This window comes from Saimiri boliviensis, chromosome 5 (genome assembly GCF_048565385.1).
Source record: "Saimiri boliviensis isolate mSaiBol1 chromosome 5, mSaiBol1.pri, whole genome shotgun sequence".
Classification (NCBI taxonomy): Eukaryota; Metazoa; Chordata; class Mammalia; order Primates; family Cebidae; genus Saimiri; species Saimiri boliviensis.
This window is the reverse complement of record NC_133453.1, coordinates 44205073-44222861: the sequence shown is the minus strand read 5'-3', so window position 1 is coordinate 44222861 and position 17789 is coordinate 44205073. Positions and strand designations below refer to the sequence as shown.

Below are 17789 nucleotides of genomic sequence, written 5' to 3'. Positions count from 1 at the left end.
CACTTCTATTCAACATAGTATTGGAAATTCTGGCCAGTGCAATAACGCAAGTGAAAGAAATAAAAGGTATTCAATTAGAAAAAGAGGAAGTAAAATTGTCTTTTTGCAGATGACATGATTGTATATTTAGAAAACCTCATCGTCTGAGCTCAAAATCTCCTTAAGATGGTAAGCAACTTCAGGAAAGTCTCAGGATACAAAATCAGTGTGCAAACATCACAAGCATTCCTATATACCAATAACAGACTTAAAGAGAGCCAAATCATGAGTAAACTCTCATTCACAATTGCTACAAAGAGAATAACTTACCTAGGAATACAATTAACAAGGGATGTGATAAACCTCTTCAAGGAGAACTACAAACCACTGCTCAAGGAAATGAGAGAGGACACAAACAAATGGAAAAACATTCCATGCTCATGGACAGGAAGAGTCAATATCGCGAAAATGGCCATACACCCAAAGTAATTTACAGATTCAGTGCTATCCCTATCAAGCTACCACTGATTTTCTTCACAGAATTGGAAAAAACTTCTTTAAATTTCATATGGAACCAAAAGCCCTCATAGCCAAGAAAATCCTAAGCAAAAAGAACAAAGCTGGAGGCATCAAACTACCTGACTTCCAACTATACTACAAGGCTACAGTAACAAAAACAGCATGGTACTGGCACCAAAACAGATACATAGACCAATGGTATAGCACAGAATAGGCCTGAGAAATACCACCACACATCTACAACCATCTGATCTTTGACAAACCTGCCAAAAACAAGCAATGGGGAAAGGATTCCCTATTCAATAAATGGTGTTGGGAAAACTGGCTAGCCATATGCAGAAAGCTGAAACTGGATCCCTTCTTTACACCTTAGACAAAAATTAAGATGGCTTAAAGACTTAAGACCTAAAACCATAAAAACCCTACTAGAAAACCTAGGCGATACCATTCAAGGTATAGGCATGGGCAAAGACTTCATGACTAAAACTCCAAAAGTAATGGCAACAAAAGCCAAAATTGACAAATGGGATCTAATTAAAATAAAGAGCTTCTGTACAGCAAAAGAAGCTATCATCAGAGTGAACAGGCAACCTACAGAATGGGAGAAAATTTTTGCAATCTATCCATCTGACAAAAAGCCATTCTCCAGAATCTACAAAGAACTGAAACAAATCTACAAGAAAAAAACAACCCCATCAAAAAGTTGGCAAAGATATGAACAGACGCTTCTCAAAAGAAGACATTTATGCAGCCAACAAACATGAAAAAAAGCTCATCATCACTGGTCATTAGAGAAATGCAAATCAAAACCACAGTGAGATGCCATCTCACGCCACTTAGAATGGCAGTCATTAAAAAGTCAGGAAACAACAGATGCTGGGGAGGATGTGGAGAAATAGGAATGCTTTTACACTGTTGGTGGGAGTGTAAATTAGTTCAATCATTGTGGAAGACAGTGTGGCGATTCCTCAAGGATCTAGAAATAGAAATACCATTTAACCCAGCAATCCCATTACTAATACCCAAAGGATCATAAATAATTCTATTACAAAGACACATGCACGCGTATTTTTATTGTGGCACTGTTCATAATAGCAAGACTTGGAACCAAACAAAATGCCCATCAATGACAGACTGGATAAAGAAAATGTGGCACATATACACCATGGAATACTGTGCAGTCATACAAAAGGATGAGTTCAGCTGGACACAGTAGCTCATGCCTGTAATCCCAGCACTTTAAGAGGCCGAGGCAGGTAGATCACAGGGTCAAAAGATCAAGACCTTCCTGGCTAACATGGTGAAACTCAGTCTCTACCTCAAAATACAAAAATTAGCCCGGCGTGGTGGCACACACCACTACCTGGGAGGCCGAGGTAGAAGAATGGCTTGGACCTGGGAGGCAGAGGTTGCACTGAGTCGAGACTGCCCCACTGCGCTCTAGCCTGGTGACAGAGCAAGACTCCATCTCAAAAAAAAAAAAAAAGACTTCATGTCCTTTGCAGGGACATGGATGAAGCTGGAAACTTTCATTTTCAGCAAACTGACACAAGAAGAGAAATCCAAATATTGCATGTTCTCACTCATAAGTGGGAGTTGAACAATGAAAACACAGGGACACGGGGAGGGGAACATCACACATTGGGGCCTGTTGTGGGGTGGGGAGAACATTAAGAGAAATACCCAATGTAGATGACAGGTTGATGGGTGCATGAAACCACCATGGCACACGTATACCTATGTAACAAACCTCCACGTTCTGCACATGTACCCCAGAATTTAAAGTATAATTTTTAAAAAAGTAAACAAGAACATGAAACATAATTTTTCAAATTATTATAAGAACCACAAAGAAAAATTTTAAAGAATAATTTGTTGGTGATGCTGTAAGGAAACAGTCACAATCATATTACTGGTTGTATTATTATATATTTTTAAAAACTCAATTAAATGAATCTTCAGTATCTAGGACAGCTAGAGACCTTGGGGCACCAAACTATCAGGAAGTTTGCCAGTGCATTCCTCCAGATTCTACCTGTGTCTTTGTTCCTGAGGATCTGGCTGTGTACCTTTCCTATATTGCTGTAATAAGTCTCAAGCACAAGTATAACTATATGCTGAGTGCTGAACATAAAGTGTTAAGGACTCCCGTCATGTGTACCAAGCACTGTGTATTACTTTTGAAGCAGGATTTTTTAAAAAGTATTAAGTATATTAATTTTTAAGAAACAGTCAAATAATGAGAAATTCAAATAATTACCTGTACAATAAGAGCATGTCTCCGTAACACATACTTCTGAGATGCCATATGAATAAAGGTTAGGCCTATACAGAGGCTATACAGAGGTTCATCAGGGTGAGTGCGAAAGGCTTGCACATACTGTCCTGAAAAATGAGCAGTGGTGTCAGACAGTGTGACAAGAACAGAGTTCCTTATTTCTTCACCACTTTTAAGGCTAAACAAACTGATTTTAACATATACAAGGTGTACATTCTATCTTAAATATCAACCAGACACCTATTAGTTTGAATTTTAAAACAATGTATAAAATATAACAATTAGAAGTTCACTGTGAATGTATCCTGACCATGAAGATTAATATGAATAACTAAATTAACTTTTTCTAGGCACAGTTACACATTTCCATGTAAAGTAATACTTCCAAAATAAACAATTTATCATAATAAATAATCATCTATTTTATGATCTTAAATCTATTTGGAAAGGAATGGAGGATATGTGTTTTGGTGAACATTTTTATAAATTCAACTGATCTGTTTTATAAATTCAAATGTGGTAGATCCTGGAGGTGAGAAGAGGAAAGTTTTGTTTTGTTTTTTAGACTATGGTGTTGTTTTCCCAAACGTAGCAACTATTTTGTATCCAATAACAGAATAAGAATTTGGAGTTTTATGAATTACATGTATTCCATATATACAATCATCTCATGTTAAAAGCCTAATCATATGCAGCAGGGGAATTTAAGCAAGTTTTTCTCATAAAGAAATAAGATATATCACATATAGATTCAAACTCTATTCCTTCTGGCTTCTATTCTGGAAGGAATGGCACTACAGAATCTCTTAGGCAGCAAAGATGGTAGACTGCCATTTGTCTATCATTTTAACCTTTTGTAAAGGTTTCTAATATAGGAAAATAAATATTTATATTTTCTTAATCTGAAAAAATTCCACAAAGCACACACAAAAGAGGAATGTTTCAACATCTGATATTTGAGGTTACTGAACAATTAGAAAAACACCAGCCATATACAAAGAATCATGAAAGTATTAAATAGCCAAAAACCATAGTTTACTCATAAGAACTAAATCTGGCAACACCAGCTTTTAGGCAGTAGAACATACATGCTAATTTTAAGTTTAAAGATTTGGTTATGTATTTTTCCACTTGTTTGCTTCTTAACTTTTTTTTAAAGGAGAGTCTGCCTGTAATACTTATTTACTTCTGATTCCTTATTACAGAAATTCTTTATTATAAATGATTAATGAAGTTTCCTTGAGTTTAATTAGAATTAGTAAGCATCGCATAAATAAATCTTAATATAGACTTATCTCCTAAAGGAATGAACTTTCAGCAAATCTTGAATACGTTTTGTATTATAGCAAATTAAAATCAGGTGGCAAAAGCATCCATAATTAATGAAAATCATTTTAAAAATAAATAGGCCTAAGCAGGGAGAACTGACCTTTAAAATGAATTATAAGACCTATATAAGCCTCTTACAACCAAAGCTTAATAAGAATAAATGTTAACATTAGTAATGACCATTTTTGCTATTATATCCACTTACTATATGTGCCAGGCACTGTTTTAAGTTCTCTATATTGACTCAGTTAATTTTCACAATACTCTACAAAGTAGGTCCAATTATTATCTCCATTTTAGAGATAAACAAACTGAGGCAGGAGGAGGTAGAATAACTTGTTACAGTGGGGCTGCTAATTAACCCAGACAGTTCCGCTGCAAAAGCTAGGCTCTTCACCACACTATTTATGCTTGACAAAGTCACGTGCCAGGACACTTACCAAGCGCATGCTTAAAACTACCAGATACAAATGCATTGTGTCCGTTTAAGACACATAGGGCATGATTTTCTGGGTTTTTCAGCATCAAACGGAGACAGAAGCGGTGATGTCGTACATCTTGGGAGTGCATGGTAACTTGATTGAAAATGTTCCAGAGCTGGGGTTTATTGACATTTTCCATTACCATTATCCTAAAATTGCAGGAAGAGGGTGAAAGGTAAAATAATGTAAAAATCTTCCTGATTTCTAAAAATAAAACCCTTCAGTGATATCCTACCAGCACTGAAAGATACCATCCTCCAACAAGGAAAAGCAGACAGTTTCAATGTATTTAAAGCAAAACTCTCCTACACAATGAAAGATTTTTCCCAGAAAATGCTGCTTAAGTTAGTATTTCTAATTCTTATTTCTACTTTCAACAGAACTTTTAAACTAAAACAGAAGCAAGTGGCTTAGGTTTCACTTTTTCTCTCCCTGCCCACTATAGCTGCAGTACTGAATAATAACTCATAATCTTTGCCAGGCATTGTTAAAAGGCTTTATATATAACTCCTTTAACCTTCATTATAACCCTAAGAGATCATAGTATTATGATATCCTTTTATAAGTGGAGACTGTAGTACTTGAGATTACCTAACTAGCCTAAGGTCACGCTGCCAGTAAGTGTCAGGACTGGGATTCGAACCCAGAAAGTCTGGCCTTAGAGTGAATGCTCTCATATATTGCCTCTGAGAATCACCAACAAACTGAATTAAACAGTTTATTATTTAATAGTAGAACCAAAAATTAAGTAGCTTCTACATCAAAGTAAATATACTTACTCTATTAAAGAATCTAATTGGAATAAATAACTGGGAAGTCACCTGATATAGTTGTATGCCTTTCTGAAATTTTTGTCCAGAATTGCAGCAGACAGACCAAAGTACTCTAGTTCTTTGCGTTTCTGCCTGTCATCGTAAAATGAATAATATTCCAATGAAGAATCTACAAGCAACTCAGCCTCTTGAAATCGGGATAGGTCACATAAGGAGTATATGGCCTTCAACAGAAGGTTCCACCAGTCATCCTTTGTCAAGACGCTTGTGAGCACAGCAAATATTGCTAAAATGAGACCAATGAAAACCAGTTAGGACACTGTATTTCCAGAAACAGCAGTATTAGAAAAATTCACATCATCAATTTTAAGAGAAGGTTAATAACCATGAGCCTAAATTGTTGCCAGTGCTCTCCTGACAAAGATGAGAAGGGGAGTTGGTTGCTTACACTCCTTCAATACCACCTCTTTCTACTCTTCCAGTTTAACGATCTGCAATGCCAGGCATCTGAATCTGACTTGTTCTCTACAAGTTCCAGCTAATCCCATCTGCATTTCTCCATGCTGGCTAGGATATCTCCTCCAGGGCAGAATAAGTTTACTTTCTATGACGGCAGTCCCATAAAGAAGCGGTCACCAACCTTTTTTGGCACCAAGGACCAGTTTCATGCAAGGCAATTTTTCCATGGACTAGGGGTGAAAAGGATGATTTCAGGGTAATTCAAGCACATTGTATTTATTGTGCACTTTATTTCAATTATTATTATGTTGTAATATATAATGAAATAATTGTGCAACTCACCAAATGTAGAATCAGTGGGAGCCCTGACCTTATTTTCCTACTACTAGACAGTCCCATCTGGGGATGATGAGAGAGAGTGACAGACCATCAGACATTAGATTCTCATAAAGAGCCTGCAACCTAGATCCCTCGCATGGGCAGTTTACAATAGGGTTTGCGCTCCTATGAGAATCTAATGCAGCTGACCAGACAGGACAGGGAGCTGAGGTGGTGATGTTCGCTTGCCCACCCACTGCTCACCTCCTACTATGCGGCCCAGTCCCTAGTAGGCCACAGACTGGTATCAGGGTTGGGGACCCCAGTGATAGAGGGTTACAGACATACAGGCATTCAAATGTTTGCTCAGCAAATGATTTCAAATTCATACTTTGAGAATCAAGTTGTTCTTGATCTTTTTCTGATGTCAATTTTCTCTGCCTTAAAATGTCTCTTTAACAACCTCTTTCTCTTCCTTAGTTCTCTGGAAAAAGCCTCCCTTTTATAGCCCTTAAGAAGTATCAAAAGCCATAAAAAATTTTACTGTCTTTGATCCAATAATTTTCCTTCTGAGAATCTATCCTAAACAATCAAACAAACCTGTATGTATGAAAATGCTACTACATTATTGGTTATAAAAGAAAATTATCAAAAGTGATCATAGGCCAAAAAATAAGAAAATGATTAAATAAATTATGGAATGTAATAAACTTAAATATAATAACTAAAGAGAACAGAGCAAGATGATAAAATATCTATGAGAAAACATAAAGTGAAAATATTAGGGTACAGAGTTTCATGTAACATAAATAGGCTTAGTTCATCCTATCCTGGTACACCAGTGTAATGTGATCCTCATCATGATAAAATTTAAAACAACAAAATTTAAGAGCCTAAGAAAAACTAACCATGAACCTCTAATGAGGAACCACTGAATGAAAACAGGCAGATCACTTAGAAAGAAAAATATAACATAAGGAAACATGGTTCAAAACACAAGCTGTATAGGTAGAAGCTGTCATCTTTTAAAGTTGTATTACCTGAGACTGGTAATATAGCAACTTATTTTCAGAGTTTCTATGACTATTGCTACAGTTGTTAAAAATTAGGTAATAGAGAATGGAATATATTTAAGTGAAGTCTCTGGACAAATAATCTATACTGTCATCTAATCTTCACAAATTTCTTAAAATATATTTTCTTTTTAAAAAGTAAAATGAAAAGTTTTGTTTTACTTCTTTCACAGATCCAAGCAGATGCTTTCCTTTTTAAGTATTTACATTTAGCCTTTCCTTTTTAACATCAAATGTGTTTATTACCCTTGAGAGACTTAGATTAGGAAATTTCATTTTATTTTAAAAGGATATATTTTCAATTATATTACTGTCCAATGTTACTTCATGAGTCTTTTTCAATTAAACCACATTTTATATAATATAATGCAAATGAAATAATTACCTTTTGCATCACAATTTGCTGACTCTTGGTCATTGCTGTCTGATATTTTGTCTCTTGATACTTTAATAAGATAGAGATGCCTCTCTCCAGATTTGGAACTTGATATCAAACAGACTTGGGCTCGATTCATTGCTACCTGAATTCAAGATGAAAATTTCAGATTTTTTAAATTATAATTTTTTTGTTTAGAGATAAAGTCTTGCTATGTTGGCTCAGGCTGGATTTGAACTCCTAGGCTTAAGCAATCCTCACCTCAGCCTCCCAAGTAGCTGGGACCACAGGCATATCCCACCATACCCAGCTCTAAACAATAATTTCTAAAGAAAACCTATGGGTCACAGGTGTCACAAGTGTGACTGAAAGTTCCCTTAGTAAGAAAATGTAGTTTTTTACTACATTAAAAAACTAAATTAGAAAGAACTGACTTTTTTTTCCTTACCAAAGGAATTTTGGGTCACATTCCTCGCCTCAGAAAGAAAAAAGGCAATTCACACTAACATTATAACATGTATACATACACACCCCAGAGATACACTCACAGAGCTACCTCCCTGCAAATAAGCTGGACTCAGAAAGAATATTAGATCTGGAAAATAGTTTTGCAAAGTGAGTAATTTTGGCTCATAGTACTGTCTACTGGGCGCATATCTGATAGCGCTATGGTGCTCATGTTTCTAAATATGTACTAGGGAAGATTTTCACTTAAGCTATTGTCAAGAACTTTTAGTTATATGTCAATAAACTCTAGCTTTTCTCTTTTTATCAGATTTTCAAGTCTGAGTTTAATGTAGTAAAACAATTATAAAGTAGTATAATCTATGTTTAAATAAAATAGTAAACATTTAAAAAGTCATCAAGGCTAACATATAGAAAGATGATTACCCACCTTTAAAAGCATGGCTAACATAGTAAGTAAGGTATCCACATAACCATACATTTTTCCTTGTGAAAACAATAGAGTAGAACGATGAAGCAATAACTTCAGTTCCTAAACAAATAAGCACAAGATAATGAGCCTAACAAGATTCCTTTTCCATAAATTGTTTTATTTGCATAGAAACATTTTTAAAAACAAAACTTTAAGAACATTTGCATTTTTCAGAATAATTAAGTGCCAGTATTTTAAAAACTACAATTTATAATAAGTGGCTGAACAACCTAACACTTAAAATTATTTTTCAAAAACACTGAATTTAATACACTAAAATAAAATTTTGGATGTAAGCTATAGAGACATCATCCTTAACTGAGGAGAAAGTTCTAAAATATAATGTACCAAGAAAAACTTCCCTCTGTGTGACATGGCCCACCTGTTGTGCAGCATTTGCATCCTGTGCTAAAGTATCTGGATCATACATTGGTTCCAGAGCTTCCAAAGCTTTCTCAGGCCGGCCCAGCTGCTGCTGAAGGGTAGAAAGTGAAATCCTTGCATCCAAATGGAGTGGGGCCAGATCAACCACCTTGCCGTAGCTTTCAGCAGCTCGCTCCATATAGCCTAAGGCTTTTAAACATTCTAAGACCATTTAAAAAAAGCGTTAAGTATGAACTACAGATTTGTAAACTGGCCAAAGTGACCTTTCCATTTGAAAAGAAATATAGCAATATAAAAAGTTGTAACAAAAAATGAATATGTCTTTCTAGTACTCTGAAACATCTATCCCTAATCTCTATTAATCAGTCAATCTGTCTAATAAATTTAAATTGCTATAAGTAGTAATCAGTTTATACATATAATTTTGGGTTCTGCTTTATTCATTGAGCATTAAACACTGACTTCATTGGCATTTTGAATGGTTACATAAAAATCAAATTTTTACTCTAATAAATAATACTGCAGTAAACATCTTCACATATATAAACCAGAGCACAAAATTGGCAGACCAGTGTAACCCACAGGTATGTTTTATTAGGCCACATGCTTTTAAAAACTATTAGTATCCTATATTTCTTAAAATTAGGATTTTAATAAAATCCAGGGTACCAGAGTCTTTTGAAAATTCTGTATCTGGCACCACTGGGTGCCCCATTCCCACATGGCACATCAGTCCAAGCAGACAAACTGCCCTTTAGAAAGGGCTCGTCAGTTCCCACCTCTCCCTAACATTCTCTCTCCCACTTCACTCATTTGTGTTACATGCTAGGCTCCCAAGTTTTGTGATCCTCAATATAAACTACTTCCTCTCATCCCACTCAATTAGTTCCTGGTACGTTCTCACAAGTGAGGTTACTGGGCCCTATTTCTCAAACTTTACATCCAATCAATACACTCAATCATTTAAACCTGAAAATAAGTTTCTGTAATCATTTCTTCTTTCCATCGTTTTCACTGCACTGTATCTCCTAAATATTTTTGCCTCCAGTTGCTATCTCAAATATCTCCTGACCATCATCTTTAGGTTAAATTTTGATAACAATGGAAGAACATTAATATGAATGGACCATCACAATGACACCACAATTTCTTACATTTACTTATTTTTCACTTTTAAAAACATTTTGTTATTTTGTTATTATGCTACAGGCACTGAATTCCTCTAATTTTTATATATATATATATATATATATATATATATATATATATATACTGATCATACATTGGTTCCAGAGCTTCCAAAGCTTTCTCAGGCCGGCCCAGCTGCTGCTGAAGGGTAGAAAGTGAAATCCTTGCATCCAAATGGAGTGGGGCCAGATCAACCACCTTGCTGATCAGTATATATATATATATATATATATATATATATATATATATACTGATCCCAAATTTCTTTGATTTTTAGATGACTCTGAGATTTTACCTTCCATTCATCTCAAGCCACATGGGCTCAAAATGGAAATAGCATTTAACAGAATCATGATTAAATAGGATTTTTAAAGTCTACATCATTAGTAACAAAGGAGCAGTTTCAATATCACAGCCCTAATTAGAAAGGCAATAAAAACTCAAGTAACCTGCTCATGTCTTTAAAATTCAAATCTTACAAATAATGCAGCTTTTTATGATGGTATTACATTTGTCTTCTTATTCATTCATCTAAACAGAAAACAGTTATCTTAATCATTAAGTGCTCTCTTTCCTAGTTCATACCTATGATGTGAGTGCACTATTACCCCAAAATGCCAATCAATGCTTCTCTAGTTACAGCGAACTTTCTGTCATCATGTAATACTTAAGAGCCATTAGAGCTTTCTGCCATCACGCAGAATTTGAAACTAAGAATACTTGATTTTTAATGTGTCTTTCATGTTGACTCAATAATACTTTTTGAATACTTCTTCAAAAGATGTAATCATATTTCTTAAGCTATCTTTTCTAGTCTAAATCATTCACTTCAGATTACTGTGGACTTAGGCACAGTGTAATAAATGGCTGATAAAACCCAATTTTGAGCGTGTGTGGCTCAAAGAGCATTGAAAAATATATTAATTTTTCCCAAAATAACATATTGAATGTAAGTCTGTAAAACCTCTTCAAAAGCAGGTTTTGCCCCCATGTCTGACAGTCCTGTGCTAGACAGAAACCAGAGCCTATGGTTAAGACAGGTTCAAGACAGGCATTTAAGGGACATCTGAGTCCTACTTCACTCTGGTATCATTAAGTAAATCGTTCCTCCAAAGCATTAGTGATGGAGAAATCACTTAGTAGCCTAGCAAGACAATTTAAAATAAAACTGCCCTGAAGCCAGAAATACTTGCACTTAAAGGTGTTACCTGCATGACGAAGCCAAACTACTGCAAGGTTGTATCTTTCAGAGCAAACAAGAGCACTGAGGAGGGGAAGTGCAGAGTTATATTCACCAACATCCAAAAAAGCTTCAGCAACATCTAGGTATAGGTCTCCCATATCTTCAGGATTCTGTTCTACTAGTGTTGTCAAGAGAGGCTAGACCACAAATAAAAGCCCAAAGTTAATCATTTATTACAAACCTGCACATCTATCTGTAGCTTTTCTCCTCCGCCCCCGCAGGATGAAGTCTTGCCCTGTCACCCAAGCTGGAGTGCAGTGGCGCAATCGTGCTCACTGCAACTTCCGCCCACTGGGTTCAAATGATTCTCGTGCCTCAGCTTCCCAAGTAGCTGGGATTAGAGATGCGCACCAGGCTGGGCTAATTTTTGTATGTTTAGTTGAGACGGGCCAGACTAGTCTTAAACTCCTAGCCTCAAGTGATCTACCCACCTCAGCCCCCTGGGTTCAAGTGATTCTCATGCCTCACCTTCCCAAGTAGCTGGGATTATAGACACGCCCCACCAGGCAGGGGTAATTTTTGTATGTTTAGTTGAGATGGGGCCAGTCTCAAACTCCTGGCCTCAAGTGATCTACCTGCCTCAGTCTCCTAAAGTCTACAGCTTTCTTTTTAACCTACATATCAGTTATATGAGGCAAGCTGAAAAGGAGCAAGGCTTAACAAAACCAGCTTTATATAGTCATTTTTCTGTTCACTTCTGCATCTTTATTTTTAAAAACTCATACCCATTAAACACATTTTGTGGATCTGTTTAGAGGCAGGCATTGCAAGAACTAAGACACAGCTGATCTGTTTTGCTCTTCCTCTAACCAACACCCCGTGCCTCAGGGCTTCTGTGTTTTTGGAAAGCTGTTTCCTTAAATATTCCCATGCTTTACTTCCTCACTTCCTTCAGGTCATTATTCAAATATTACTTTTTTTTTTCTTTTTTTTTTTTTGAGACAGGGTCTGCAGTCTTTATGTCCTGGGTTCAAGCAATCCTCCCACTTCAACCTCCCAAGTAGCTGGCACTACAGGCGTGCACCACCACACCCAGCTAAATTTTTTGTATTTTCTGTAGACATAGGGTTTCACCATTCGGGCTGGACCTGAATGCCTTAGCTCAAGAGATCTGCCTGCCCAAGCCTCCCAAATGCTGGGATTATAAGTGTATGCTGTGGCACGCAGCCAGATGTCACCTGATCCCCTACTGAAAACTGCAACTTTCCCCTGCTCCCAATATTCCTTATTTTCTTCCTTGTTTTTTTTCCCCAGAACACTTAATCACCAGACAATGTCCTGTATGTTATGTATTTATTTTATTATCTAATCCCATTAAAACAAAAAAGACATCCTGACTCATGAGTGTACGGATTTGTATATTTTACTCAATGTCTTATTCTAAGGTCCACAAAGTAGATATAAGTACATTTTTTTTTTTAACAACAGTATACTTGGTCCAAAGTCAGCAAATAAGAATAGCTGTCAGAATTATTACCAATGATCTAACTATCTAAGGACAATCTCAAATTCTGATCTTTAGATTGTTATTTTAAAAGAAAAATAAATTACTATAAGCCCAATTCCGAAGCAATTTTAGTTTGTATAAGATATTCCTACAAAATTATTTAATGCTTATTGTTACCTCCCTAATTATTAAGAAATGTGAAATTCTAGAGTCAAGTTATAATTTCTTGACATCTAAAGAAAACAGATAGTGCATGTGATCTGAAGTATCTCAAGTGCAGATCTTGTTACATACATTAAGTGGTTCAAGGATGTTGAGATGTACAAGGCAGACCATGAGCTTCACTGTGATATCTATTGGCACGCCATCAGGTATAGTGCAGGTAACATTCTCAGGAGCTGGGGAATAGACAGACAAGAAGCAGTTCCTATATGCAAACTTAAGATGTGTATCTTCTATGTAAGACCTCATTTATTTCATTCAAAGCAAATGATTCCACAGTCAATTCTTAATGTGGCCAATTCCATTAATAAGTTCTTATATCTCTTTCAGTCTGTCCTTTGGCAGCAAGTATGCTTCCTATTCTATTTCTAATACCTTACGTACTTCTCCAAAACATACTCTCACATCTTCTACTAAACTACAGAGAACTAAAATGACAAAAACAATGAGGATGTATGAACCTTCTCTTTTTTTTCCTTGAATTGAAAGGACTCTCTCTCTCTTTTTAAGTGGAGTCTTGCTCTGTCACCCAGGCTGAAGTGTGGTGTTGTGATCTCAGCTCACTGTAACCTCCACCTCCCAGGTTCAAGCAGTTCTCTGCCTCAGCCTCCCAAGTAGCTAAGATCACAGGCACCCACCACCATGCCTGGCGAATTTTTGTATTTTTAGTAGAAATGGTGTTTCACCATCTTGGCCAAGCTGGTCTTGAACTGCTGACCTCGTGATCCACTCGCCTCAGCCTCCCAAAGTGCTGGGATTACAGGCATGAGCCACTGTACCCAACTGAAAAGTCTGTTTTTAGTGTTCACTAGAAACAGGCTAAGAAAAGGATAAAATAATACTGTGTTGTTTTCTAAAACCTCATTACAGCAAAATAATTTTTAAAGCCCTGGGAAATTAAAGGAACTTTTATGCACATTTAAAGTATTTTGCAAAGTCTAGTAAGTTTACATGTTAAATGCAAATAATACACTATTTTATATAAGGGATTTAAGTATCCAAGGATTTTGGTATAAGGGGTTTCCTGGAGCCAATCTCTTATGAACACTGAGGGGAGACTATATTGCCTAAAATTACCAAGTTATAGAAGGATTTGGACAAGTTTAATTAAGAGACTGTTTTTATCACTGAGCTCTGAGACAATAACTGATAAGAGAAATCCAGTTGATATATTCAGTCTGCTCAAGAGAGAATTTACCCACCATGTAAATTTACTCACACTAAGCCTAAGCTCCATGAGGGCAAGAACCATGTCTAACTCAAGGCTATATCCACAGCATATTTCTTGTGTAGACAGCAGCTAAGGTCTGAGTGGACTAAACACAATGCAGTAATTTTAATGAGCCTTTGACTTTACTAAAATGGGATTCTATCTTTATCATGTATGGGTTCTATATTCCAACTCCATCACTTTGATTTTCTTTCTAAAATTCTGTTTGCTAACAGTCTGAATGTTGGTGTCTCACCAAAATTCCTGTGTTGAAACCTAACCGCCATGGTGAAGTTTTTAAGAGGTGGGTCTTTGGGAGGTGATTAGGTGGATGAGATTTGTGCCCTCGTAAAAGAGGTCTCTTGTTTGTTACTTTTGCCATGTGAGGACACAGCAAGAAGGCACCATCTATGAGAAAAGGGCCCTCACCAGACACCAAATCTGCTGGTGCCTTGGACTTCCTAATCTCCAAAACTGTGAGCAATAAATTTCTGTTGTTTATAAATTACCCAGTCTCAGGTCTTTTGTTATAGAAGTCTAAACAGACTAAGTCCAATAAAATATATCTATGTGTTTTAACTTTCAGCAAGAAAGGTAAGTTATAGTATATGAAATACGTTAAATCTCAGCATAAGCCTTAAAGATACAATATGTACAGATGTGTAAGTCAGAAACCTTGCTTTCATATCAAATCCCAAAGTAAAACGCAACCTTTGTTGAAAACAAGATTATGCCTAAAATCAACTGATCCAGGAAAGCTGAAATTTTGCTGCAGGCAGATGCAAACAAACAAAAAATAGTCACAATCTCAGTATGAGACAAGGCAAAATTCAGACCAACTACGTTTAAAAAGGTAAGAAGGTCACTTCATAATGCTAGAGGGCAGTGCTACTCAAACTATAGCCTGGGACCTGTGCAGGTCCACAAACTGTTACCAGTTCAATCAGGTAAGTATGGAGATTGAGAGTATTTAGATACTTTAATGGCAATCTGATAATGCCAAGGAAGGTAATATATATATTTATAGCCCCTATAGCTTACATATTATTAACTAACATTTAACAACACTATCTTTTAAAAAGCTTGTCTTTGTGTCACTGATACTATATTCTCCTGAATTCTCATCAGGTCTTTCACATTTAGAAGAATTTAAAAATGTGACCGTCAGTAGGCAATACATAATCTACCAATAAACGGTCTCATTTTTAAAAATGCATACTAGAAACTACCCTTGCTCACTTTGGATTTGTTTTAATCTCCCACTCTTTTGGGCATATCTTTTTCTTTAAAGTTATTTCATCAACTCTAAGCTGCCAGATTTCAGATCTAAGATGCATCATTATTTTGCATACTAAAAAATAAAAAAGCCACTACTTAAACTCTAACCTGTTGTTGATTTACATTAATATGTTCTAGGGAGAGAGGGAGGGAGTAAAAGAGGATAAAATATATTAAACAACAAAATGATTATATATACAATTAAAACTTGAACAGAACTTGGCATTTCTAATATTTTTCAAAACAAAGGACAGCAGTAATTTTAACACAATTAAGAAGAAAAATCTTAATCAGAAATTCACACCACCCCGATCACTCAACAGTCCCAACCATAGCCCGTGATCTGGTCCTGCTCATCCAAGCAGTGCTCCCACACCCTGTGACTCAGTCTGGATCACACTCCCCATGGTGTCTGCTTAAACTTGGCCTCTCTAAACATCTTCTGATCCTTCTATACTGCCCTTCTCTATTTTCCGGTAACATCAACTGTGCTATAGAAATTATCACACAACTCTTAAACTGGATACACTTCATTTGAATGCCTCTTCCACCTCCACTTCCTTGAAAGAAGCAAATGTTATACTCATCTGTGTATTCTCCACATGCCCAGCAGTCCCTTACAAGAAACTTATTGTACTGGGTTTCCCTTCCTTAACAACTTTTCACTTCAACATGTATCTGTCCCATCTCTCACCTTGGGCTTACTCTCTATGAATTAACACAGGTTGGCCTGTATAAGTGAATTACTACACACCATTAGGATGGATTATATTTTAAATAACTAACAGTTTTTGTTTCCAAATAATTATGCCTTAGCCCAAAGGATTACATAATGACAGAATTTTTAGGCATCACGACAGGCCACAGAGGGAGTTGTTCTGAAGCACACAGGACTCAGTACCAACTCACTTGCCCCTTCCGCAGAGTCCATCAAAATCCTCAGAGGATAGAGGTTGAAGGTACCATACAGGAATTCTCTTACAAGAGCATGGTTATATACTTTGCTCATAAAGATCAATTTTGCTACAACTTTATATAGGGTCCTGATTGTTAGTATTTTTACAGAATAGGTTAATGAGTATGGTACAAAGAGACTCTGCAAGCCACACCTAGGTATGACTTTTTAACTAGATCACTAATTATACATTTGAGTTTTCAAACAATGTAGGGTAATCACATTAGTTTCTACTTTTTATGTGAATGCTTAAGCTTAAGGTAGAATTTTTTAAATGAGAGCATTTTAGGTCCTATTTGAAAAGTAAATTGCTTTAGCTCTAAAGCTTTTTGATAAACTTCAGTGATTTGTTTTTTTCCCTATAAAAATGAAAAAGATTGTCAATGAAAAATGCCATGTTCAAATGGACATACTAAAAAATAAAAGGGACTCAAAACAAATTTTTTTAAAGATTCCATATAAGTCAATACTCACAAGATACGAAATCTCTGAGAAAAAAATTCCTTCTTGGGAAAACTTATGAGAACATTAACTATCAACTCATCATAGTATGAAATAAATTTTCACTGTAAAACACCACCTTATGACCAAGAGAGGATTATATACACTTTCCTAAGCAGAGGAAACTACAACCTTTATTCTCTTCTGAGGTGCCTTCTTCTGAGGTGCCTTCTTCTGAAGTGCCTTCTTCTGAAGATTTTTTTTCCAGCACAATTCCAGAAAAATCTGTAATTACCTAAGACAATGGGAAAGAAGAAAGAAAATAATAAAATAGTTATGTATGAAAAACATTTTCATAATGCAAAGATTTGTACAGTCAATTCAGATAATCCCTAATATAAAGATAGGCTATAAAAAGAAAAAGTCTTTTAAAAATGAGAAACCCTTGGGCCGGGCGCGGTGGCTCAAGCCTGTAATCCCAGCACTTTGGGAGGCCGAGGCGGGTGGATCACGAGGTCGAGAGATCGAGACCATTCTGGTCAACATGGTGAAACCCCGTCTGTACTAAAAATACAAAAAACTAGCTGGGCGTGGTGGCGCGTGCCTGTAATCCCAGCTACTCAGGAGGCTGAGGCAGGAGAATTGCCTGAGCCCAGGAGGCGGAGGTTGCGGTGAGCTGAGATCGCGCCATTGCACTCCAGCCTGGGCAACAAGAGCGAAACTCCGTCTCAAAAAAAAAAAAAAAAAAAAGAGAAACCCTTGATCTTGGGCTTCCAAGATAATAAAAAAAGAAAAAAAAAAAAGAGAAACGCTGTGACCCATTAACATTTTAATATCCTATTAACTAATGCAAACTAAATATATATAACTCTTCTATAACAAACCAACCTCCTTTGCC

The 17789-nt window shown here is 36.2% G+C and overlaps 1 protein-coding gene across 3 annotated transcripts in view; it reads right to left on the bottom strand.

The window, feature by feature from the left end:
• Positions 1 to 17789, bottom strand: part of GTF3C3 (general transcription factor IIIC subunit 3) — a 42832-nt gene that overhangs the window by 10398 nt on the left and 14645 nt on the right. For all 3 annotated transcript variants that reach the window (XM_039470003.2, XM_074399323.1, XM_074399322.1), the window contains exons 8-16: positions 17084 to 17186; positions 13080 to 13183; positions 11304 to 11475; positions 8906 to 9108; positions 8482 to 8583; positions 7596 to 7731; positions 5409 to 5646; positions 4546 to 4736; positions 2759 to 2883 (exon numbers count right to left, since the gene is read on the bottom strand). In XM_039470003.2, coding sequence (XP_039325937.1) covers positions 2759 to 2883; positions 4546 to 4736; positions 5409 to 5646; positions 7596 to 7731; positions 8482 to 8583; positions 8906 to 9108; positions 11304 to 11475; positions 13080 to 13183; positions 17084 to 17186 — 1374 coding nt within the window. The remainder of the gene's footprint in view (positions 1 to 2758; positions 2884 to 4545; positions 4737 to 5408; positions 5647 to 7595; positions 7732 to 8481; positions 8584 to 8905; positions 9109 to 11303; positions 11476 to 13079; positions 13184 to 17083; positions 17187 to 17789) is intronic.